The 24,441-nt window shown below is 42.0% G+C and overlaps 1 protein-coding gene across 3 annotated transcripts in view; it reads right to left on the bottom strand.

The window, feature by feature from the left end:
- The window catches only part of LOC106569870 (brevican core protein), a 34,220-nt gene extending 21,591 nt beyond the window's left edge, over window positions 1-12,629 (bottom strand). The window contains exon 1 of one of the 3 annotated variants that reach the window (XM_014141564.2): window positions 12,402-12,629. In XM_014141564.2, the coding sequence (XP_013997039.2) occupies window positions 12,402-12,421 (20 nt within the window). In that variant the 5' untranslated portion in view covers window positions 12,422-12,629. Of the gene's footprint in view, window positions 1-9,127; window positions 9,313-12,401 lie in introns of those variants that run through there. The other 2 variants (XM_014141562.2, XM_014141563.2) reach the window with 2 other exon arrangements.
- Window positions 12,630-24,441: the final 11,812 nt, after the last annotated feature.

Genomic DNA, 24,441 nt, shown 5'->3' with positions numbered 1-24,441 from the left:
GAGCTTACTACTGGCCTACTAAATGAGCCCCAGACACCCACTAAACAGAGCCAAGTTCATTCGACTGACCAAGGAAGACCCAGCACATATGTTTTACCAGTACACTTCTCTGGATACCCAAGATCACCTTCCATCATGATACAAGTCATGGTAAGGAATATGTAAATGCAGGAGACAACACATAACCTACTCTGAGCTGTCTGTGTTAAAGGGCTCGTACAGTAGCTACTCTGATGCGGGTTGTAGCTACAAATGTATAAACGGTTGTCGCTTCATCTCTTGGAGGCTTGAAGTACTTAGAACTTTGAAGTCCAGACCTATACTCATGTCATTCCTACTTTTAATTGATGCTTGTTTTGCTTTTCAAGTGCTTTGAGATTTGTTTACTTGTATATGCTGTGTACTGCAATTCAGCTTTTAGCTGCCAAGTACGGCCTACATGTAAAATGTAACAAACTACTATTTCTAATAATAATAATAATACTTCTACTAACATTTGTGGATATTCACTCTCTTCTGTGTTAAGTGAAATTGAAAGTCAAGTCCTTATATGACCCTTTGAATGTGAGCATTTCGGGACCACTTCAAAGTGTTTGCCCAAAAATCTGTCTTACAAAGTAATTACGTAGGCAGAGACAGTTTAACTACAGTGTAAGTACATATTATTCCATAATATTTAAAGGTCGACTCAGCGCTACGACATTGGCACGAGCAGCACCACAGAAGTTGAGCTGAGAACGATGCAAGACGTTGCTCTCACACAGTCACACATAAGATCTGCACATGTGTACAGGTGTGCTTCATGCTGCTACAACGTAGTAACTACAGAACCAAAACAGCGGATAAGTTTAGCCTCACGCTTCAACATTGTTGAGGAAATCAGCCCAATATTGTGTATAGATCTTGCATCGCTGAGTCTACCACCTCTACAGGATCGGTGTCCCCGCCACGGGACGGTTAAGCTAACATAGGCTAATGTGATTAGCATGAGGTTGTAAGCAACAAAACAAAATCCCAGGACATAGACATATCTGATATGGGCAGAAAGCTTCAATTCTTGTTAATCTAACTGCACTGTCCAATTTACAGTAGCTATTACAGTGTAAGAATACCATGCTACTGTTTGAGGAGAGTGCACAATTATGAACTTGAAAAACTATTAGGCACATTTGGGCAGTCTTGATACAATATTTTGAACAGCTGTGCAATGGTTCATTGGATCAATCTAACACTTTGCGCGCACACTGTTGCCATCTAATGGCCAAAATCTAAATTGCTCCTGGGCTGGAATAATACATTATGTCCTTTCTCTTGCATTTCAAAGATGACAGGACAAAAAAATTAAATAAAAAATAAAGGTGCAGTTTTGTCACACAACACAATGCCAATGATGTCTCAAGTTTTGAGGGAGCGTGCAATTGGCATGCTGACTGCAGGAATGTCCACCATAACTGTTGCTAGAGAATTTAATGTTACTTTCTCTACCATAAACCGCCTCCAAGGTCGTTTTAGAGAATTTGGCAGTACGTCCAACCGGCCTCACAACTGCAGACCATGTATAACTATGCCACCAGGACAGCTGATGAAACTGAGGACTATTTCTGTCTAATAAAGCCCTTTTGTGGTGAAAAAGTCATTCTGATTGGCTGGATCTGTCTCCGCAGTGGGTGGGCCCATGCCCTCCCAGGCTCACCCATGGCTGCACCCCTGCCTAGTCATGTGAAATCCATAGATTAGGGCCTAATTAATTCATTTCAATTGACTGATTTCCTTATAAGATCTGTAACTCACTAAAATCATTGACATTTTTGCATGTTACGTTAATATTTTTGTTCAGTATAAATATATATATATATACTGCTCAAAAAAATAAAGGGAACACTTAAACAACACATCCTAGATCTGAATGAAATAAATAATCTTATTAAATACTTTTTTCATTACATAGTTGAATGCGCTGACAACAAAACCACACATAAACAATCAATGGAAATCCAATTTATCAACCCATGGAGGTCTGGATTTGGAGTCACACTCAAAATTAAAGTGGAAAACCACACTACAGGCTGATCCAACTTTGATGTAATGTCCTTAAAACAAGTCAAAATGAGGCTCAGTAGTGTGTGTGGCCTCCACGTGCCTGTATGACCTCCCTACAACGCCTGGGCATGCTCCTGATGAGGTGGCGGATGGTCTCCTGAGGGATCTCCTCCCAGACCTGGACTAAAGCATCCGCCAACTCCTGGACAGTTTGTGGTGCAACGTGGCGTTGGTGGATGGAGCGAGACATGATGTCCCAGATGTGCTCAATTGGATTCAGGTCTGGGGAACGGGCGGGCCAGTCCATAGCATCAATGCCTTCCTCTTGCAGGAACTGCTGACACACTCCAGCCACATGAGGTCTAGCATTGTCTTGCATTAGGAGGAACCCAGGGCCAACCGCACCAGCATATGGTCTCACAAGGGGTCTGAGGATCTCATCTCGGTACCTAATGGCAGTCAGGCTACCTCTGGCGAGCACATGGAGGGCTGTGCGGCCCCCCAAAGAAATGCCACCCCACACCATGACTGACCCACCGCCAAACTGGTCATGCTGGAGGATGTTGCAGGCAGCAGAACGTTCTCCACGGCGTCTCCAGACTGTCACATGTGCTCAGTGTGAACCTGCTTTCATCTGTGAAGAGCACAGGGCGCCAGTGGCTAATTTGCCAATCTTGGTGTTCTCTGGCAAATGCCAAACGTCCTGCATGGTGTTGGGCTGTAAGCACAACCCCCACCTGTGGACGTCGGGCCCTCATACAACCCTCATGGATTCTGTTTCTGACCATTTGAGCAGACACATGCACATTTGTGGCCTGCTGGAGGTCATTTTGCAGGGCTCTGGTAGTGCTCCTCCTGCTCCTCCTTGCACAAAGGCGGAGGTAGTGGTCCTGCTGCTGGGTTGTTGCCCTCCTACGGCCTCCTCCACGTCTCCTGATGTACTGGCCTGTCTCCTGGTAGCGCCTCCATGCTCTGGACACTACGCTGACAGACACAGCAAACCTTCTTGCCACAGCTCGCATTGATGTGCCATCCTGGATGAGCTGCACTACCTGAGCCACTTGTGTGGGTTGTAGACTCCGTCTCATGCTACCACTAGAGTGAAAGCACCGCCAGCATTCAAAAGTGACCAAAACATCAGCCAGGAAGCATAGGAACTGAGAAGTGGTCTGTGGTCTCCACCTGCAGAACCAGTCCTTTATTGGGGGTGTCTTGTTTATTGCCTATAATTTCCACATGTTGTCTATTCCATTTGCACAACAGCATGTGAAATTTATTGTCAATCAGTGTTGCTTCCTACGTGGACAGTTTGATTTCACAGAAGTGTGATTGACTTGGAGTTACATTGTGTTGTTTAAGTGTTCCCTTTATTTTTTTGAGCAGTATATATATATATATATATATATATATATATATCTACAGTACCGCTTAAAAGTTTGGACACACCTACTCATTCAACTGTTTTTGTGCACTGTTTCTTGGGCCAAGAAACACGAGAAATGGACATTAGACCGGTGGAAATCTGTCCTTTGTACTGATGGACCGCAGAGTGAAGCAGCCAACAAGTGCTCAGCATATGTGGGAAATCCTTCAAGACTGTTGGAAAAGCATTCCCCGTGAAGCTGGTTGAGAGAATGCCAAGAGTGTGCAAAGCTGTCATCAAGGCAAAGTGTGGCTACTTTGAAGAATCTGAAATAAAAAATATATTTGACACTTTTTGGTTACTACATGATTCCATATGCGTTATTTCATAGTTTTGATGTCTTCACTATTATTCTACAATTTAGAAAATAGTAAAAATAAAGAAAAACACTTGAATGAGTAGGCGTGTCCAAACTTTTGACTGGTACTGTACATAAGCACACATGCACTATAAAGTATGTGTTTCTTTCTGAGTCAACATTTAGGCCGGGATTCCATCCAACACAGATTAGTGAGCTGCGTACAACAGGATAATTTAAAAGGCAATTTTCCAGATGTTCATGAAAATCATGTTAGCTGAAGTCACTCACAATCAAGTCAATCTTAGTCAATCGCAGTGCACAGGTCATTCATCTGTGTTTTTTTAATCCTTACTCTCATCATTACTGTTACTTTATATGAAATGACAATCTATCCATGCAAAGGTCTCCAAATACAAAGCAAACAAAGAGACACAAGTGTAGTATAAAACGGCACTCTCTTGTGGTCGAATAAATGTTGTTTGTATTCATGCCAGCTGGGTTAGCTCCACAGACATGCAGCCATTAGTATTCTTGACTAGAAAATGTCTCACAAAAGGTGAGCGACGGGCAAGAGGACAGCTGCACACTGTGATTCACTTTATATCAGTTTTCTTACAAAAGTCCATGTGGGAAGATTACAGGACAAGAGGCTCTGGCACACTTTATTTAATTTTTTTATGGAAAAGGAAGCCGAAAACCACTAGGAATCCCTTTAAACAGGACTTGGCCACATGAAGAGAACGCTAACCAGGGATGTATATAATTGTTATATGAGTATCCATAAACACAGGTTTGTATCCATCCTAATGGCGACAGACTGATGACGGGGAATAAAATGGCGGTCATGCCTGGTTATCTTTCAGGAAGAACGTCCTTGGACTTAAAGTCATTGTGCCGCCAGCTTTTCTGCTCTTTTTAATTAAGAAAACAGTGAATAGAACTCAAGCATCACCCAGAGACACCACCAAGAGCAATTCCATATCCAGAAAAAGCTGCCTGTGCAATATCCACAAGTACATGATACACAGTATAAAATAGGGCTCTTTCAACCGGTTCTTAACTTTTACCAGATCTATTTTGTTATATTCTCCTACATCCCTTTCACATTTCCACAAACTTCAAAGTGTTTCCTTCAAATGGTACCAAGAATATGCATATCCTTGCTTCAGGGCCTGAGCTACAGGAAGTTAGATTTGGTTATGTGATTTTAGGCGAAAATTGAAAATAAGGGGGCGGATCCTTAAGAGTTAAAGCGTAAATCATAGTCCACAGACACTAAGACTTGATAGTCCGGCGTCCCATTGTGACATACGCGGCTCTGAGACCATTGTCCACAGGGGACGCACAGCCCCAACGCACACCTTCCCAAAATTCCCAACCGATGCGGCTCCCATGTACACGTCCTTTTTTTCATTTGAAAGTGTTGACAGTTGGAGAAATTGCTTGGGCTGCGCTGAGAATTTGACAAGTATGAAAGCCAATGGTACAATATTCTAGAACACTGCTGTGCAAACGCATACAAGGTTTGGACTATGATACCTGCTTTATGCAGACACAAAAAGACAGGTAGAATGCAAGCAAAACGTTGTTGAGAAGTAACTGTGGGGACTTTGAAAAATAGGTTATCACAACCCATTCTGCACTTTATTATGATATCAAACACTTATACTGTACTGTGTTGTGATGCACTGTGTTCTATAGTCACCAACCCTGAGCCAAGGGGGCTATGTGATGTGCAGCTTTTTGTTCCAGCCCACCACAAACACTTCTGTTCCAATCAATTAGTTCAATCAAATTAGTTCATTCTGGTGCCTTAGTGAAGGGCTGGACCAAAAGCCTGCACACCCTGTATCTCTCCCGGATCCTGGGTTGGTTGACTACAGGTATACTGACATACATGTCTCATACAAGAGGCGTACCAAGGTCAAATCACATAAAACAGCTGCAAGATGGCGCTGATAGAGATGGAAGCTTCGCTTCTAAACTGTGCAGTATTTCGTTTTTTTTATGTATTATTTCTTACATTGTTAGCTCAGAAAACCATAAGTGTTATTACATACAGCCGGAAAGAACTATTGGATATCAGAGAGACGTCAACTTACCAGCACAACCAGCACTACGACCAGGAATACGACTTTCCCAAAATGGATCCTTTGTCTACACCTCCCAGGGCATTTGAACTGATTCCAGAGGCCGACCCAAAACAACACCATCGGAGGAGAGGGTACCGGAGCGGTCTTCTAGTGAGGCTTCGGATGCGCGCACACCACCCACCGCTTCCGAGTATATTACTTGCTAATGTCCAGTCCCTACAGTAGTTAACAAAATCGATGAAATCAGGGCAAGAGTTGCTATCCAAAGAGATATCTGGGATTGTAACTTACTCTGTTTCATGAAAACATGGCTAGCTGGGGACAAGGTTGTCGGAGTCCATACAGCCAACGGGTTTCTCAGTGCATCGCACCGACAGGAATAAACATCTCTCCGGTAACAAGAAGGGCGTGGGTGTACGTTTCATGATGTAACTCATGGTGTAATTGTAACAACATACAAGAACTCAGGTCATTTTTTTCACCTGACCTAGAATTCCTCACAGTCAAATGCGGACCATATTATCTCCCAAGAGAACTCTCCTCGGTAGTCGTCACAGCCATGTATATCCCCCCGCAAGCGGATACCAAGACGGCCAACAAGGAACTTCACTGGACTTTATGCAAACTGGAAACCATATATCCTGATTTATTGTAGCTGGAGATTTTAACAAAGTTAATTTGAGAACAAGGCTACCTAACTTCTATAAGCATATAATTTGCAGTACACAAGCGAGTAACACGCTCGACCATTGCTACTCCAACTTCCGCCATGCATACAAGGCCCTCCCCCGTCCTCCTTTTGGAAAATCCGACCATGACTCCATCTTGTTGCTCCCCTCCTATAGGCAGAAACTAAAACAGGAAGCACCCGTGCTTAGGCCTATCCAATGCTGGTCTGACCAATCGGATTCCATGCTTCAAGATTGCTTCGATCACATGGACTGGGATATGTTCCGGGTAGCCTCAGAAAATAACATTGACGTATATGCCGACTCGATGAGCAAGTTTATAAGGAAGTGTATAGGAGATCTTGTACCCACTGTGGCTATTAAAACATTCCCTAACCAGAAACTGTGGATTGATGGCAGGATTCGCGCAAAACTGAAAGCACGTACCACCGCATTTAGTCATGGCTAGGCGACTGGAAACATGGCCGAATACAAACAGTGTAGTTATTCCCTCCATAAGGCAATCAAACAAGCAAACCATCAGTATAGTGACAAAGTTGAGTTGAATTCAACGGCTCAAACACGAGACATATATGGCAGGGTCTACAGACAATCAAGGATTACAAAAAGGAAACCAGCCCTGTCGTGGACATCGACGCCTTGCTTCCAGACAAATTAAACAACTTCTTTGCACGCTTTGAGGACAATACAGTGCCAACAACACGGCCCGCTACCAAAGCCTGTGGGCTCTCCTTCTCCGTGGCTGACGTGAGTAAAACATTTAAACGTGTTAACCCTTGCAAGGCTGCCAGCCCAGACGGCATCCCTAGCCTCGTCCTCAGAGCATGCGCAGACCAGCTGGCTGGTGTGTTTATGGACATATTCAATCAATCCCTATCCCAGTCTGCTGTCCCCACATGCTTCAAGATGGCTACCATTGTTCCTGTTCCCAAGAAAGCAAAGATAACTGAACTAAATGACTGCCGCCCTGTAGCACTCACTACTGTCATCATGAAGTGCTTTGAGATACTAGTCAAGGATCATATCACCTCCACCCTACCTGGCACACCCAACTGCTTACCGCCCCAATAGGTCCACAGACGATGCAATCGCCATCACACTGCACACTGCCTTATCCCATCAGGACAAGAGGAATACCTATGTAAGAATGCTGTTCATTGACTACAGCTCAGCATTCAACACCATAGTACCCTCCAATCTCATTATTAAGCATGAGACCCTGGGTCTCAACCCCGCCCTGTGCAAATGGGTCCTGGACTTCCTGACGGGCCGCCCCCAGGTGGTGAAGGTAGGAAACATCACCACCACTCCGCTGATCCTCAACACTGGGGCCCCACAAGGGTGCGTTCTCAGCCCCCTCCTGTACTCCCTGTTCCCCCATGACTGCGTGGCCATGCATGCCTCCAACTCAATCATCAAGTTTGCAGACGACACTACAGTGGTAGTCTTGATTACCAACAACAACGAGACGGCCTACAGGGAGGAGGTGAGGGCCCTCGGAGTGTGGTGTCAGGAAAATAAGCTCTCACTTAATGTCAGCAAAACAAAAGAGATGATCGTGGAGCACCCCCCTATCCACTTCGACGAGAAAGCAGTGGAAAAGGTGGAAAGTTTTAAGTTCCTCGGTTTACACACCACCGACAAACTGAAATGGTCCACGCACATAGTGTGGTGAAGAAGACGCAACAGCACCTCTTTAATCTCAGGAGGCTGAAAAAATGTGTCTTGTCACTGAAAACCCTCACTAACTTTTACAGGTGCACAATTGAGAGCATCCTGTTGGGCTGTATCACCGCCTGGTACGGTAACTGCACCGCCCACAACCTCAGGGCTCTCCAGAGGATGGTGATTTCTGCACAATGCATCACCGGGGGCAAACTACCTGCCCTCCAGGACACCTACAACACCTGATGTCAAAGGAAGGCAAAAAAGATAATCAAGGCCACTGCCCGTTCACCCCGCTTCCATCCAGAAAGTGAGGTTAGTACAGGTGCATCAAAGCTGGGACAGAGAGATAGAAGCTGTTTTTCAATCTCAAGGCCATCATACTGTTAAACAGCCATCACTAGCACAGAGAGGCGGCTGCCTACCTACAGACTTGATATCATTGGCCACTTTAATAAATGGTTCACTAGTCACTTCAATAATGCCACTTTAAGAATGTTTACATATCTCGCATTACTCATCTCATATGTATATAGTGTATACTTCACTATCTATTCTTTACTATCTATTGCATCTTAGCCACTCTGTTATTGCTCATCCATATATACTCATAAATTCTTATCCCATTCCTTTACTAGATTGTGTGTTTTGTTGTGGAATTTGTTAGATATTAGGTTTTGTTGTGGAATTGTTAGATATTGCTGCACTGTCGGATCTAGAAGCATAAGCATTTCGCTACACTCACAATAACATCTGCTAACCATGTGTATGTGACCAATACAATTTGATTTGATTTGAAGCTCTGTAGCTCTTGCACCCATTTTAGTGAGGTTGTGTTTTCTGTCGCTTAATTTCAAGGTTGGGGGATGCTTAATAGAGTGTTTAGTTTAGATCAAATCTTGCTTTCCCTCCTTACCTCCTGCTCTCCATCCCTTCACTTCCGTCAGGACACCTCTCACTCTTCTGCTTATGCTCCCACTCCTCCATCTCCCCCTCTCTTCTCCACCCGCCCAGCCTATATGTCGTGTCCATTACTGAAGTGAACTAAATGAGCCCACAGTCCCAGAGGCTGCGTGGTGAAAGCCAGAGAAACAGAGTGCACTCAGAGCAGCCGGCTCTCGCCTCCTGCAGGGTGGGATGAAAGGCAAGAAGGTGCATGATGTCCTGGTTTCCTGGATGAGGAGACTGAGGAGACAGTCACGGGGGAAGCAGAAGATGTTAGCAGTCTCTGCACGGCCCAGTGAGGCACAACATCCGCATGTTGTTTTATAGAAAACTACAAAAGGAATGTTCTGGCACAGATACAAAAGAGAATGTTGGCGGCTTGTTTTTAATTCTCTCAGCTCATTGTCTCTTCATCACTGGTCTGTCCTCCATAACCCTAGTTCATTTATTTAACTTCCCCTTTTTCAATGAACACCGGAGGCTAGTTCAAGTTCCTTTATTAAGTACTACCTCTGACTCTTCCCCACAACCTTGTCTGTTAAAGGGATAGTTCACGCAAATTACAATGCAATTTGGGTGAACTATCCCTTTAACAACCATGTAGAACCCAGTTACTTTTTGTTTATTAATTTAACCTGCTTCCACATATTCATAAATCATTCATGTCTGTTACCACAAAAAAAGCCCCTTAGGGAAGATTACTCTCCAACTCCCCAGTGTCTGTTTCCTCTATCACACATCCCATGAGTTTGCTCATCTTACCTCTACAGTCATGTATGGCTGCATTGTAAGTTGAGAAATGTGTGTGTGCTGTAATTTGAACTTTCACGTAAGTCAAGTATTAATGTCAATGGGAGAATGTTGTCATTGACGTGGAAATCTCTAGTAAGGATTATTACATATTATTTGGGCTGGAGAGTCAATAGATTCTAAATCCTAATGGATTTATCTATTTATCCATCCATCCTTCCTTTTCATGTAGCTAATAAAAAGTGTGTGAATCACACAACCAACCCCACTATTGCAATTTCAGATTCTTGGTTGAAAATTCTTTTTTGTTGTTGTTCTTTTAACCCTTTGTCTCCCCAATTTTGAGATATCCAATTGGTACAGTCTAGACCCATCGCTGCAACTCCCGTACGGACTCGGGAGAGGCAAAGGTCGAGAGCCATGTGTCCTCTGAAACATGACCCTGCCAAGCCACACTGCTTCTTGACACACTGCGATGCAGTGCCTTAACCGCTGCGCCACTTGGGAGTGAAAAGTACATTTGATTGAACCGAATGAGTCTATCAGAAAGTGTCTTCAAATAAACTGAAATAGCAACAAAAAAATGGAAATTGAATTTTAGCCAACCCCCTGATTTGACTGAATTGAAATTGAATTGACCCCAACCCTTGTGTCAACATAGTTGTACTACCTACCAGTGGTTGACGAACTCTTCAAAAGTTCAAATTCACAACCAATGGTGGCAATAACATTTGTTTGTCAAGACTGCATCTTCAGACATAGCTTGGGGGGTGGATGTTCTACACTAATGTGGGCTCTGGACAACAACCTTTGTGGCCACAAAGCACACAAGCCAGGGATAATAACAAGTAATATACGCCCACTCTGTCACCAGCCATTTTAAATCACGTCTGGCAAATTAGGTTGGTTAAAATTAGCCCTGAAGTTGAATATTGATAATAGTTTGGTAGTTATGAGCTAGAATCCAATTGGTGCCACTAGATTAAAGTGCCAAAGCAGTACTGCGGGGGTAAGATCATATATGTGCAATCATCTTCTTCAGATGGATTGTATTGAGAGGAGAAGAATACCCATCATGAGGGTTAGCAACATCTCTCCTCAGAAAATAGTTCACATCAAAATTAAATAGCAACACGGTTGATATTTACTATAAATATTTACTATATTTGCTACTTTATTTTCAATTAAAATGATCAAAATGAAACAAAAATAGCTTCTTAGCAAAGAGCTATTTCTCAAGCAAGAATTTTGATAGGACTGTGGGAGTGGTCTGAGTGGGGAGGGGAAAACAGAAAACTAGATGTTATTGGCAGAGAGGTTTGGAACTCTCTTATTGGTCTATTGATGATGTCACCAGGCAGGCTAAAACTCCATCCCACCAAAACAGGCTGAAATTTCAAGCAGTCTTTTCAAACAGCTCTTACACAAAAAGGGATTTGTCCAAATTCCCACAATTTCACAGTATTATTCCAACTTCATAGGGTGGAAATAAATATAAAACACAGGTAATCACGATTTTGACTGCACTGGACCTTTAAAGTCGAATGTCACTGATAGAGACTGAGGCTTCTAGCCTATGTTGCCAAAGGCAACATGTCCACTAAGAGACTGCATTAGAGAGGGGGGAGTGAGAGAGAGAGCAAGAGAGAGAGAGAAATAGAGGTAGCAGGGAGGAGACAAGAGAGAGAGAGAGAGAGAGAGAGAGAGAGAGTGTGTAAGAGAGAAAGAAAGACTAAAGACAGTGTGAGAGATGCTATTTATGACCCTGTCTAAACTGAGAGTTACTAGGAGTGGTACTGTACTAGTGGAGAAGAGCAAAAAAGAAAGTGTTGAAGGAAAGTATAGAGTTGAATTATGTGTAAGTTTCTACATTAGAAAACGGGTGAAGAAGTCGACTGTACGTTTCTTAATGTAATTAAAGAGCTTTGCAAGATGTTCCACAAACCATATCAGAACTCTCAAAGGTCCACATAAAAACCCTCTTTCATCAGCAGCATTTAGTAGGCGACACCTTCGGCCCATAGTTGGTTCAAACTTTAAGCTACAAAGCAAAGTTTAAGAAGTATCAGCCAAAAGACACTGCATTAAGATTATGGAAATAAAAGTTATGTTACTGGGTTTGTCCTCAATCTGATGCAAAGACGTTACAATTACGCTGCCAAATGTCACTGTAGAATATTAGTAGAGTATTGTTATTAACATATACTTTTTTCCTGATAGTGCGCAGGTGAGCTTCAAAGAAATACGACCCTAATTGGTCTAAACCTGTTTGTAGCCCTATTATAGCCCATGTAAATAAGAGTAGGCTAAATTCAGGACCACCGGGGGAGGAACGCAATGCGAGGAAAGAAATAAAAGCTCCGTATCACATATAAATGCAGGTTATGGGTAAATACAATAAATATACTCTGACATAGCCAACTATAACTTTCTTCCCTCATTTAAGCGCCATCGGTCCAAAGCTGTTAGGCTAAATTAAATAAAACGTCACCTACCGCATTCTTTTGACAAACATTTCGATTAATGGTTGTGAAGTCCTGGACTTTATAATATTTTTGGTTGAAGTGAATTATTTTCGGTATCGTCTCCCTCTTGGTGCAGTGCGCGCGGGATATTGCGACGTTCGATACGGGACGGTCCTCAAGAATGCAGGGAGCTCTATGCAGGTATGGGACGCGTGCGTCCGACCGGCTGCAAAGAACAGGGAGAAAAGAGGGAGTTTGAGACAGTGAGGGCAAATATAAAATCTTGAACTGCCCACTTTTTTCATGGAACTAAGAGGATGGAGGAGAATGTGTCCGTCAAAAAGGGATGGGGTATAAAGTGGGATGGAATGACAGCCTACAGAGCAATGTCTCAACGTAGGCTTATTCGTCATAAAACTGATAGTGAATATGACATTTAATGGAAAGGACATGGTTATATTGCAGTAAAAGGGCGATAGAAGAGAAGTGCCGTGCGTAGAGAGGAGACAAACGGGGATAGTGCGTCAGTCAGTGCAGCATGCGGGCAAGTTGCTGATGCTGCAGGCACGCGCTGAGAGAGAGTATAGGCTAGATTCGCAGGAAGCACGCAAAGAAAACGATGTGAAGATGGGCTGCAGCCCACGAAAAAGCATATTGAATATAACGTATGCCTGCAGATATCCATGAATAGTGCATTTACAATAGGCTTATAATGTACTTACAATAGGTTCATTTTGGTCAAAGAACATAATACAAATTATTTAGAAATTCTATGTGTTATGTTAAATTAGGATATTATTTAGATCAAAATGAGTACATACAATGTTTATGTCCACAAAGGTTGCCACAGAGCTTTGAACTTCACAAAGTTCCTCTTCTGCTAATGATATCTGAAAGTGCATCATTGACAACATTGTCTTCTTAACCCCAAAGAGCAGTATGCAAAGCAAGCAGAGTGTGGCATCCCATCCCAAGGGTTAAAGTGTGAATTTGGGAAACAGAGTAGAGTTGAGTGGTTGGTACACAGTACATACAGTGCCTTCAGAAAGTACTCACACCCCTTGACTTTCTCCGCAATGTGTTGTGTCTGAGTCAATACATGTTAGAATCATCTTTGGCAGCGATTACGAATGTGAGCCTTTCTGGGTAAGTCTAAGCGCTTTCCACACCTGGATTGTACAATATTTGCACACTATTCTTTTTAAGTTTCAAACTGAATCAAGTTGGTTGTTGATCATTGCTAGACAGCCATTTTCAAGTCTTGCCACTCAGGAACATTCAATGTTGTCTGGTAAGCAACTCCAGTGTATATTTACCCTTGTGTTTTAGGTTATTGTTCTTCTGAAAGGTGAATTTGTCTCCCAATTTCTGTTGGAAAACAGACTGAACCAGATTTTTCTCTCGGATTTTGCCTGTGCTTTGCCCTATTCCTTTTCTTTCACATCATAAATAACTCCCTAGTCCTTGCCGATGACAAGCACACCAATAACATGATGCAGCTGATGTATGTTTTGGAATATTTGTATTCTGTACAGGCTTCCTTCTTTTCACTCTGTACAGAAAACAAATATTCCAAAACATACATCTTGTTTGCAATAAGGCACTAAAGTAAAGTTGCAAAGAAATTGGCAAAGAAATTAACTTTACCTTCTGAATACAATGCGCAATGTTTGTGGCAAATCCAACACAGCACTCTTCATAGTTTCAAGCATGGTGGTGGCTGCATCATGTTATGGGTTTGCTTGTCATCGGCAAGGACTAGGGAGTTATTTATGATTAGGTTAGTATTGTAGAGTAATTACAATGTTGTTAATCTACCTCCGTTTTCTCCTATCACAGCCATTAAACTCTAACTGTTTTAAAGCCACCATTGGCCTCATGTTGAAATCCCTGAGCAGTTTCCTTCATCTCTGGCAACTGAGTTAGGAAGGACTCCTGTATCTTTGTAATGACTGGGTGTATTGATACACCATCCAAAGTGTAATTAATAACTTCACCCTGCTCAAAGGGATATTCAATGCCTGCTTTTCATTTGTTTTACCCATCTACCAATAGGTGCCCTTCTTTGCGAGGCATTGGAAATCCTCCCAGGTCTTTGTGGTTCAAATTCACTGCTCGACCTTACAGATGTGTGGGGTGCAAAGATGAAGTAGTCATTCAAAAATCATGTTAAACATTATTATTGCACACAGAGTGAGTCAATGCAACTTTATTATGTGACTTAAGCAAATTTTTACTCCTGAATATATTTAAGCTTGTCATAACACATTTTTTTATTTGATTTATTAGGCTCCCCATTAGCTGACGCCAATGGCAACAGCTAGTCTTACTGAGGTCCGACAAATAACAAAGACATTACTGACAAAATACTTTACAATTTACATAGATTCACACACACACACTACATGTTAATGTATCAGTTACACATACATGTCAGTACATACACACAACAAGTAGTTCACATGGGGGAGAGGAGTTGTGCCGTAAGGTGTTGCTTTATTTGTTTTTTGAAACCAAGTTTGCTGTTTACTTGCACTATTTAAGATGTGAGTTCCATGCACTCATGGCTCTGTATAATACTGTACGTTTACTTGAATTCTTTCTGAACCTGTTCATTGTGAAAAGACCCCTGGTGGCATGTCTGGTGGGGTAAGTGTGTGTGTTAGTGCTGTATAAATTGACTAAGCAAACAATTTGGAATTTCCAACATATGAATGTTTCTTATCTAAACAAGAAGTGACGCAGTCAGTTTTTCCTCAACTCTTAGCCAAGAGAGACTGACATGAATAGTATTAATATTAGCCCTTTGATTACAATGACAAATACTTATTGACTAAAGACATTTCAGCTTTTCAATTGTAATTCATTTGTAAAAATGCCAAAAAACATCATTCCATTTTGACATTATGGGGTTTCGTGTTTAGGCCAGTGACAACAAATCTCAATTTAATCAATTTTAAATTCAGGCTGTAACACAACATTTGGAAAAAGTCAAGGGGTGTGAATACTTTCTGAAGGCACTGTATTTTAAGCAGCACCATATCTTCTCCAGTTGTTTGAATCACAGTTCTCTAAGCTTATTTAATTGGACAAAAAGTTATATAAGGAAGAGAAAGCCAGCACATACATGCTGCATATGGGCATTGAGTTGGATATCAACACACTTGGTGGTAGTGTGCCATGGTGGCACCTGTGTTGGCGGGCAGTGAGTGAATGGTGCTTTGTAGATGTCCTCCTCTGTCTTGGCAGAAGTGGCGGGGCCCAGAGGAATTTAACACCGATGAGACATTGCCAGGACTGTCTAGGCGGAAAACTGCAAAGCAGGATGGGCTAGGTCATGTTCATTAGGCATCAAATAGAAGAAAACGGACTGAAATAGGGAGGGAATACCTGGACTTATAAGAAACATTCATTTTATTTTTCCATTGCAAAAACATTTTAGGCTGTTTTGCTGGCTATGTATGGGATTACTTTTAAAAGACCAGAAAAAGGTGCAATTTCTGTGGTGAAAATCTCACCGGACTCACAGAACTCAATTTTAACAACAACATTCCAAACCTTTAAGGCTGTTTTGTCCAAGGTTTGAGGGCCTAAAAAACATGAATCTTGAGAGCTACAATCTCCAGACCTTGAGTAAGACTTTCAAGGAGGGTTTGCAAAAACTAGAGACATTGGATTTGACCGGAAATAATCTTAAATCAATCTGAACAAAAAAGCTTATATATAAAATAGTCAATAATTTAGATTTACCTGGAAATCAAATGTTCAATCTGGAACCCGGGGTCTTAGAGCGACTGGCCAACGCTACAATACTCCGTCTGTCATCAAATCCAGTTGATCAATATCATATAACAAGTGCTGTGCTCACAGGACTAAGAAGCTTACTAAACCTTGAAATATCCTGTAATGCTATCTTCTATGAAACAGATATACCAATCTCTCCACCGTTCTCTAACCTGTCATCTCTAGATTACCTGATGATTGACAATCAGGATCTCTGGGAGTACCTTGTAGTTTACCGCTTAACTGTCTAGGTAGCCTAGCAGTTAAGAGCGTTAGACCAGTAACCGAAAAGTCACTGTTTTGAATCCGAGCCAATGAGGTGAAACATCTGTTGATATGCCCTTGCTCAAGGTGGTTAAATCTAATTGCTCCTGTAAGCCGCTCGGGATAAGAGCGGCTGCTAAATGACTAAAACGTTGAAAGTCTGAGATCGTTATAATTTTTCATTGCAGGAGATTTTGTATTAAGACCCTGCACCCAAACACATTCACGGACACCCCTTGATCTCAGCTATAATGGCGTCTCAGGCCTCCCTCCAAAACTTTGGTTTTCCTAGATATGGTTACTATATTATCATCACATCCGAAGCATCTGGATACTGCTTTAAAGCAAATTTCTGCAGCATTAGTAAAGATGTGATCAATACATGTTGATGATTTTATTCCTTTGCTGTTTGTAACTATCCTGGTAGGTTGACTGATTACAGTTTGAAGCTTTTTCTTGAGTGGGCAGATTGGCTTTCATCAATCAATATTTACATCACCCAGAAAATATACCTCTCAGCTGATATCACATACATTATCAAGCATTTTATCAAGATACTGACTGTTAGCACTTTGTGGTCTATAGCAGCTTCCCACAAGAGTGGGCTTTAGGTGAGGCAGATGAACCTGTAACCATATTACTTCAACAGTATTTAACATGAGATCCTCTCTAAGCTTTACATTAATGTGGTTCTGAATATAAACAGTATTTACCAAGGATTGGTTTTCAACTGTATTCCACAGGCAAACCAATCATAGACAACATCACAGACGGGAGCAGAAAGACCATCAGTGTGATCAGCCGTATTTACCTGGGGGCGAGTGGTGCACCATATAGTTCCAGGTAGCGGGGTGGGTCTAATGTCCTTCGAATCAGACTGGGGTGACTCGAACAGGTACCAAATACAACAAATGGCGATTTAAACCCTGGGTTGTATGTCCTCTGGGGTTACTCTCTTTACTATGCACACACACAAACACAACTCACTTTTATTCGCGCCTCTGGTCTCTCCATCTTCCATCTGTTTGCTGAGCAAAAGGACGTGTTGATCCTGGTGTTTCTGGAGAGACGCACCTACTTGAGCTGGCCCAGAGCTGGGGAGCACACCGGAGTCTTCTGACAGAAACTCAAGGGGGCTCTGGAGACCAAGGACTGGGAACAACATCCTCACTGGGGTGAAGAGGCCATGACAGAAACAACTGAAATGAAACGACTATCACCATCTGAACAATGTGTCTAATAGATTGAAGGGGAACAACAGCAAAATATGACTTGGCAGCTGAAGCACAGGTCCTAGTCCAGGCACATGTCATCTCCTGTCTGAACTACTGCAATGAACTCATCTAGAATGCCGCAGCCCCCTGGGGTTCAACCTGCCCAAGGTCTCCCATGTCACTCCGCTCCTTTGCAATCTCCATTGGTTCCCAGTAGCAGCTTGCATCCAATTCAACACCTTGGTTTTTGCCTACAGAGCAGCAAAGGTAACCGCTCCTCCCTACCTCCAGTAAGAGATGGGTATTTTAATTACTTTTGAGTATTTTATAATTTGTATTTGAAAGGCCTGGGGGAAAAAATGTATGTGATTTGTAACAAGATACTTCAGAACATTTACAAAATACTTTCAACCATTTTTTTTAGAGGTTCCAAATTTTGTGGCTCCCATTACTCCAAATGTAATGCATTGGTATCAGAAGTCTTATGGCAGTATCCTTTGAGGCCATTAGAGGTGTTGGTGGATGAGTGGAGGAGCTTGAAAGACAGTTGAAACAGGGATGCACTTCCAGAGCGAGGATCATGCAGTGAATTTGGTCCACAAGTGACTCGACCTTTGTATTTTAAATAAAATATTTATTTTATTTGGCACCAGGATTCTGATCATTTGTTTGGGGTTGTATTTTGTAACCATATACATTTTGATGTATCTTTGCCCATCTCTGCCTCGGCTCAAGCACTCTGTTCAGCAATCTGTGGACACTTGGCTTCCCCACCCTTCATCCCAGCCACAGCTCTTCCCTGTCCTGGCACCTCAGTGGTGGTAGGACAACATAGTCCCTTGATATGTGCCCTCCATTGACAGAGAATTTGGTACTACAAGGTTGATGCTCCGCTGTATACCACCGTGTGACAAGAAAATGTAATAGAGTGGAACTTCTCCACATAAAGGTTATCTGACTGAACAGCTAAAGTGAATCAGAGAAGAACACTAACATAACATATGAGGTCAAAGCCGTGACTGCATGCTAGCGGTGCATTCAGAGCCATCCAGTAGCTAGCCATAAGCATGCTGGTAGCATGATGGGTCTCAAATATTTTATACATTTGGTATACCGGGGGAACCAAAAGGTCAACAGTGTGCCAATCTGGGACTTCGGTCAATGGATAGCTGCCATTCAAATGCCCTCACAGTGGCAGCTACGTGCAAAGTGAACTTTTGCTCAGTGCATCCATCCATCCATCCCATCCTGCTGGCGTCCAGGGGGCATAATTCCATAGAGATTTGGGCTGGCTGTCATTCAACTGAGGTTGGCCAAGGCTATAAAGACCGAGGGGTTTTCTTTTTGATGACCTAGCTGGCTTATTCAGGCATCCAGGTGGATGACTAAATACACATTGGAGGAAGTTGATTGGTGGTCCTGAAGCACAAGACTATTTGTGCCACGTCTCAGAGTGCAAAAGTTTGGGGAATTCCTCTGGGTAGTTTCTTAGCATAAGTGAGGTCCACAAATCTGCCACAGAGTTAAGAACAGAGCTTAAAATGTCTCCTATAGAGCCATCAAATTGGATCCTTTTTTATAGCTCAATTGGTTGGTACGTTGTCAAGGAGGGCGGTCATGTGTTTGTGGTCAGAGGATCACTGGTTCGAGCCCGGTTTGGGGGCAGTGGAGGAAGCTATACTGTTAGCAGTACAATGATGTCGGTTTCATGAGCATCAATTCTGTTTCATTTCGTTACCAATAACCAATTACCCTTTGTTGAGGGAAGCTATGCAAAATGGAGTCAACCAAACATGCAAGTAACCATCATTGACACAGGTCATTTAGTGACTCATGGGAATGATTGCAAATGCGGTTCAACATTACATCAGAACTATGCCGGAACTCTTTGAAACAAATAACCCACAATAAGAAGGTTAACAATTTAGGTAAGAAAATTTGCATTAAATACAGGCCTATAGGTGGGATGCATTTGTTTTCCATGGACATGCAGGGTCACCAAGTGAATCACCTAAATTACAAGGAACCGAGTTGTGTTTATTAGAAGTCTCTAATTTAGCCTGGCTGAGTCACTCTCAGCGGTATTATTTAAATGGCTTGTTATCCTTCCTGCTGTTTTACCACATAGGAAAATACAAGTTTACATATTTTTCAAGGTCACTTTTCCCATTACTGTGCAGGCTCAAAGATGGGTTGTTGAGAAATCTGTTTCATCTGCCAATTAAATATTGAGAATTCCAGAGGGAGATTTTTCTGTCATCATTCATTCAATATGTCCCTATACGCTTGCTTTGGTAATGTAAGTTCTTGCACTTTCTAAGCCAATATAGCTTCTTAAATTTAATTCAGAAAGCGAGACAGAGATCCCAAAACACACAGGCGTAAAAAATGTGAGCAAGAGTTTGGCTACAGGCCTACTCTCCATATTCCTACTCTCCATATTCCTACGCTGCGACCCATAACGTACTCACACGGCAGTGGGAAAAGAGACAAGCTGTTAAGTCATTTTTTCCCATTCATTCCTTTCCTTTAAAAGAAACCACAAAACCAGATTTTTTTTGCTGACTCGCCATTCTTTTTCCTTGGATGCAAAGCCTGGGCAAATAACTGTGCTTGTCTCACTTACAGTAAGAAGCTGACTGCCCTGGCCAAACCTCTAGCTAGTTATACTCCCAGATGATGATGGTATTGCATTGGCCAAGGGAGGATATGGATGACCATGAATGAGGTAATGATGTATTTATATAACACGTGACACATCATTTCTCTTGTCTCACCAGCTGGCGGTGATGAGTTTTTCCAGCAGTTTGAATCCTGTGAAGCACTTTTAACTGGGAGGAAATGGACACCAGTGGACATAACATGTCAGCGGTGGTATTTGGAAGAATATATACATTGGGGTTTTATACACACACACATACACACGGTTGAGCCTCAGAGTCAAACAGACGATGATTCATGACAGACCACCCCTATGGCAGTCTGCGGCAGAACTAACAGTATCCTTTGTTCATAGTGCAAAGAGTATGGCTACAGAGAAAATGGGCTATTTAAAGTGGACAGACAAGACAAGCTAGGCACTGAATCAAAGACACACACGCCAACAGAAAACTGACAAGTTAATAGCTAAAAAGACACACAGAAAGCCACTTGACAAAAAGCGAGGAAGCACAATAGAAACCATTGAGCGAGTGGAGAAAAGCTGAGCAAGCGGAAGAGATGATGAGATATGGAATGTCTTTAGATGAGTGTGTTAATCAAATCAAATTTTATTGGTCTCACATGTTTAGAAGATATTATTAGCTAAATGCTTGTGTTTCTAGCTGCAACAGTGCAGCAATATCGAAGTAATATCTACATTTCACAACAATACACACAAATCTAAAGTAAAGGAATGGAATTAAAAATATATACAGTTGAAGTCGGAATTTTACATACACTTAGGTTGGAGTCATTAAAACTCGTTTTTCAATCACTCCACCAATTTCTTGTTAACAAACTATAGTTTTGGCAAGTCGGTTAGGACATCTACTTTGTGCATGACACAAGTAATTTTTACAACAATTGTTTACAGACAGATTATTTCACTGTATCACAATTCCAGTGGGTCAGAAGTTTACATACACTAAGTTGGCTGTGCCTTTAAACAGCTTGGAAAATTCCAGAAAATGATGTCATGGCTTTAGAAGCTTCAGATAGGCGAATTGACATCATTTGAGTCAATTGGAGGTGTACCTGTGGTGTACCTTCACACTCAGTGCCTCTCTACTTGACATCATGGGAAAATCAAAAGAAATCAGCCAAGACCTCAGAAAAAAAAACTGTAGAACTCCACAAGTCTGGTTCATCCTTGGGAGCAATTTCCAAACGCCTGAAGTTACCACGTTCATCTGTACAAACAATAGTACGCAGGTATAAACACCATAGGACCACACAGCCGTCATACCGCTCAGGAAGGAGACGCGTTCTGTCTCCTAGATATGAACGTACTATGTTGCGAAAAGTGCAAATCAATCCCAGAACAGCAGCAAAGGACCTTGTGAAGATGCTGGAGGAAACAGGTACAAAAGTATCTATATCCACAGTAAAACGAGTCCTATATCGACATAACCTGAAAGGCCGCTCAGCAAGGAAGAAGCCACTGCTCCAAAACCGCCATAAAAAAGCCAGACTACAGTTTGCAACTGCACATGGGGACAAAGATCATACATTTTGGAAAAATGTCCTCTGGTCTGATGAAACAAAATATAATTGTTTGGCCATAATGACGATCATTATGTTCGGAGGAAAAAAGGGGAGGCTTGCAAGCCGAAGAACACCATCCCAACCGTGAAGCACAGGGGTGGCAGCATCATGTTGTGGCGGTGCTTTGCTGCAGGAGGGACTGGTGCACTTCACAAAATAGATGGCATCATGAGGTAGGAAAATTATGTGGATATATTGAAGCAACATCTCAAGACATCAGTCAGGAAGTTAAAGCTTGGTCACAAATGGGTCTTCCAAATGGACAATGACACCAAGCATACTTCCAAAGTTGTGGCAAAATGGCTTAAGGACAACAAAGTCAAGGTATTAGAGTGGCCATCACAAAGCCCTGACCTCAATCCTATTGGAAATTTGTGGGCAGAACTGAAAAAGTGTGTGCGAGCAAGGAGGCCTACAAACCTGATTCAGTTACACCAGCTCTGTCAGGAGGAATGGGCCAAAAGGGTATACTTACACTAAGTACACAGCATGTAGCTGACCCAACTCACCTAACTTCCAGTCTATCATATGGTACACATCACCCTAGTAATTGTTTTGTGATTGACTGTTACGAAAATGCACTGACGAAGGAAAAAGTTTGTTGGCTTGATTGAACCATATTATGCAATAAATGTGAGCGATTGGTTTAAACGGCGAGCCCTGTTTTCGTAGTGTGTGATCGGTCACTTTTTTGTGATATTGAGATGATTTCACAGTTTTTTGTGGTAATTGATCAAATTTGCGGAGAATTGAAGGCCCAATGGAGTCAAAATTAAGTTTTCCTGTGTTTTATTGTGTAATAACAGCTGATGAAACTAACACTGCAAAAGTATATATATATATATATGTTTTTTTTATCAGTGTTATTTTCTGATAGTTTCTGGTTGAAAATACAATCTATACAGGACCTTCTAATTAGTAGGTTTTTCATGGGTGCAGTTATGGCCTGCCTGTTGATTTCACAAGGCGGTATATGTTAAAAGGCCCAGTGCCGGCCAAAATGTGATTTATCCTGTGTGTTACATATATTTCCACTCTAGTGTGGTTTGAAAAGACCGCCTGCAATTTCAGCCTGTTTTGCTGGGACGGAGTTTTGGTAAATTAGTTAATAGACCAATAAGAAAGACCTCTCTGCCAACAACGGCTGGTTTTCAGTTTTCCCCTTCCCACTCAGATCACTCCCAAATATTCCTAGCAAAAATCTTGCTAGAGAAATTGCTCTTTGCTAAGAATTTTAATTGAAAATCATTACAGTAAGTTACTTAATTGTTACTCATAAATTATTTGATACGGGAGATAAAAAATAGCTGCATTGGGCCTTTAAAGGGGCAATCTGAAGTTGCTACCAAATTTTTTCAACTCATAAATTAATGATAAGTCCCATTGATTCTTGAAAAAATATAACTTATTAATGCCTCATGAGCTTAGTTCAACTGTCATACCCTATCAGAACCCAAAAGGTCAGTTACACCAGCTCTGTCAGGAGGACTGGGCCAAAATTCACCCAACTTATTGTGGGAAGCTTGTGGAAGGCTACCCGAAACGTTTGACCCAAGTTAAACAATTTAAAAGCAATGCTACCAAATACTAATTGAGTGTATGTAAACTTCTTACCCACTGGGAATGTGATGAAAGAAATAAAAGCTGAAAGAAATCACTCTACTATTATTCTGACATGTCACATTCTTAAAATAAAGTGGTGATCCTAACTGACCTAAGACAGAGAATGTTTACTAGGATTAATAAAAGTCAGGAATTGTGAAAAACTCAGTTTAAATGTATTTGGCTAAGGTGTATGTAAACATCCGACTTCAACTGTAAATATTTGGACGAGCAATGTCGGAGCGGCATAAACTAAAATACAGTAGAATATAATAGAATACAGTATATACAGTGGGGGGGAAAAGTATTTGATTTCCTGCTGATTTTGTACGTTTGCCCACTTACAAAGAAATGATCAGTCTATAATTTTAATGGAGGTTTATTTGAACAGTGAGAGACAGAATAACAACAACAAAAATCCAGAAAAATGCATGTCAAAAATGTTATAAAATGATTTGCATTTTAATGAGGGAAATAAGTATTTGACCCCTCTGCAAAACATGACTTAGTACTTGGTGGCAAAACCCTTGTTGGCAATCACAGAGGTCAGACGTTTCTTGTAGTTAGCCACCAGGTTTGCACACATCTCAGGAGGGATTTTGTCCCACTCCTCTTTGCAGATCTTCTCCAAGTTATTAAGGTTTCGAGACTGACGTTTGGCAACTCGAACCTTCAGCTCCCTCCACAGATTTTCTATGGGATTAAGGTCTGGAGACACTCCAGGACCTTAATGTGCTTCTTCTTGAGCCACTCCTTTGTTGCCTTGGCCGTGTGTTTTGGGTCATTGTCATGCTGGAATACCCATCCACGACCCATTTTCAATGAGCCTGGCTGAGGGAAGGATGTTCTCACCCAAGATTTGACAGTACATAGCCCCATCCATCGTCCCTTTGATGCAGTGAAGTTGTCCTGTCCCCTTAGCAGAAAAACACCCCCAAAGCATAATGTTTCCACCTCCATGT

The sequence above is a fragment of the Salmo salar genome, chromosome ssa14 (assembly GCF_905237065.1).
Source record: "Salmo salar chromosome ssa14, Ssal_v3.1, whole genome shotgun sequence".
Taxonomy (NCBI): Eukaryota; Metazoa; Chordata; class Actinopteri; order Salmoniformes; family Salmonidae; genus Salmo; species Salmo salar.
The sequence above is the reverse complement of the archived record's forward strand: the minus strand, read 5'-3'. Positions and strand labels throughout refer to the sequence as shown.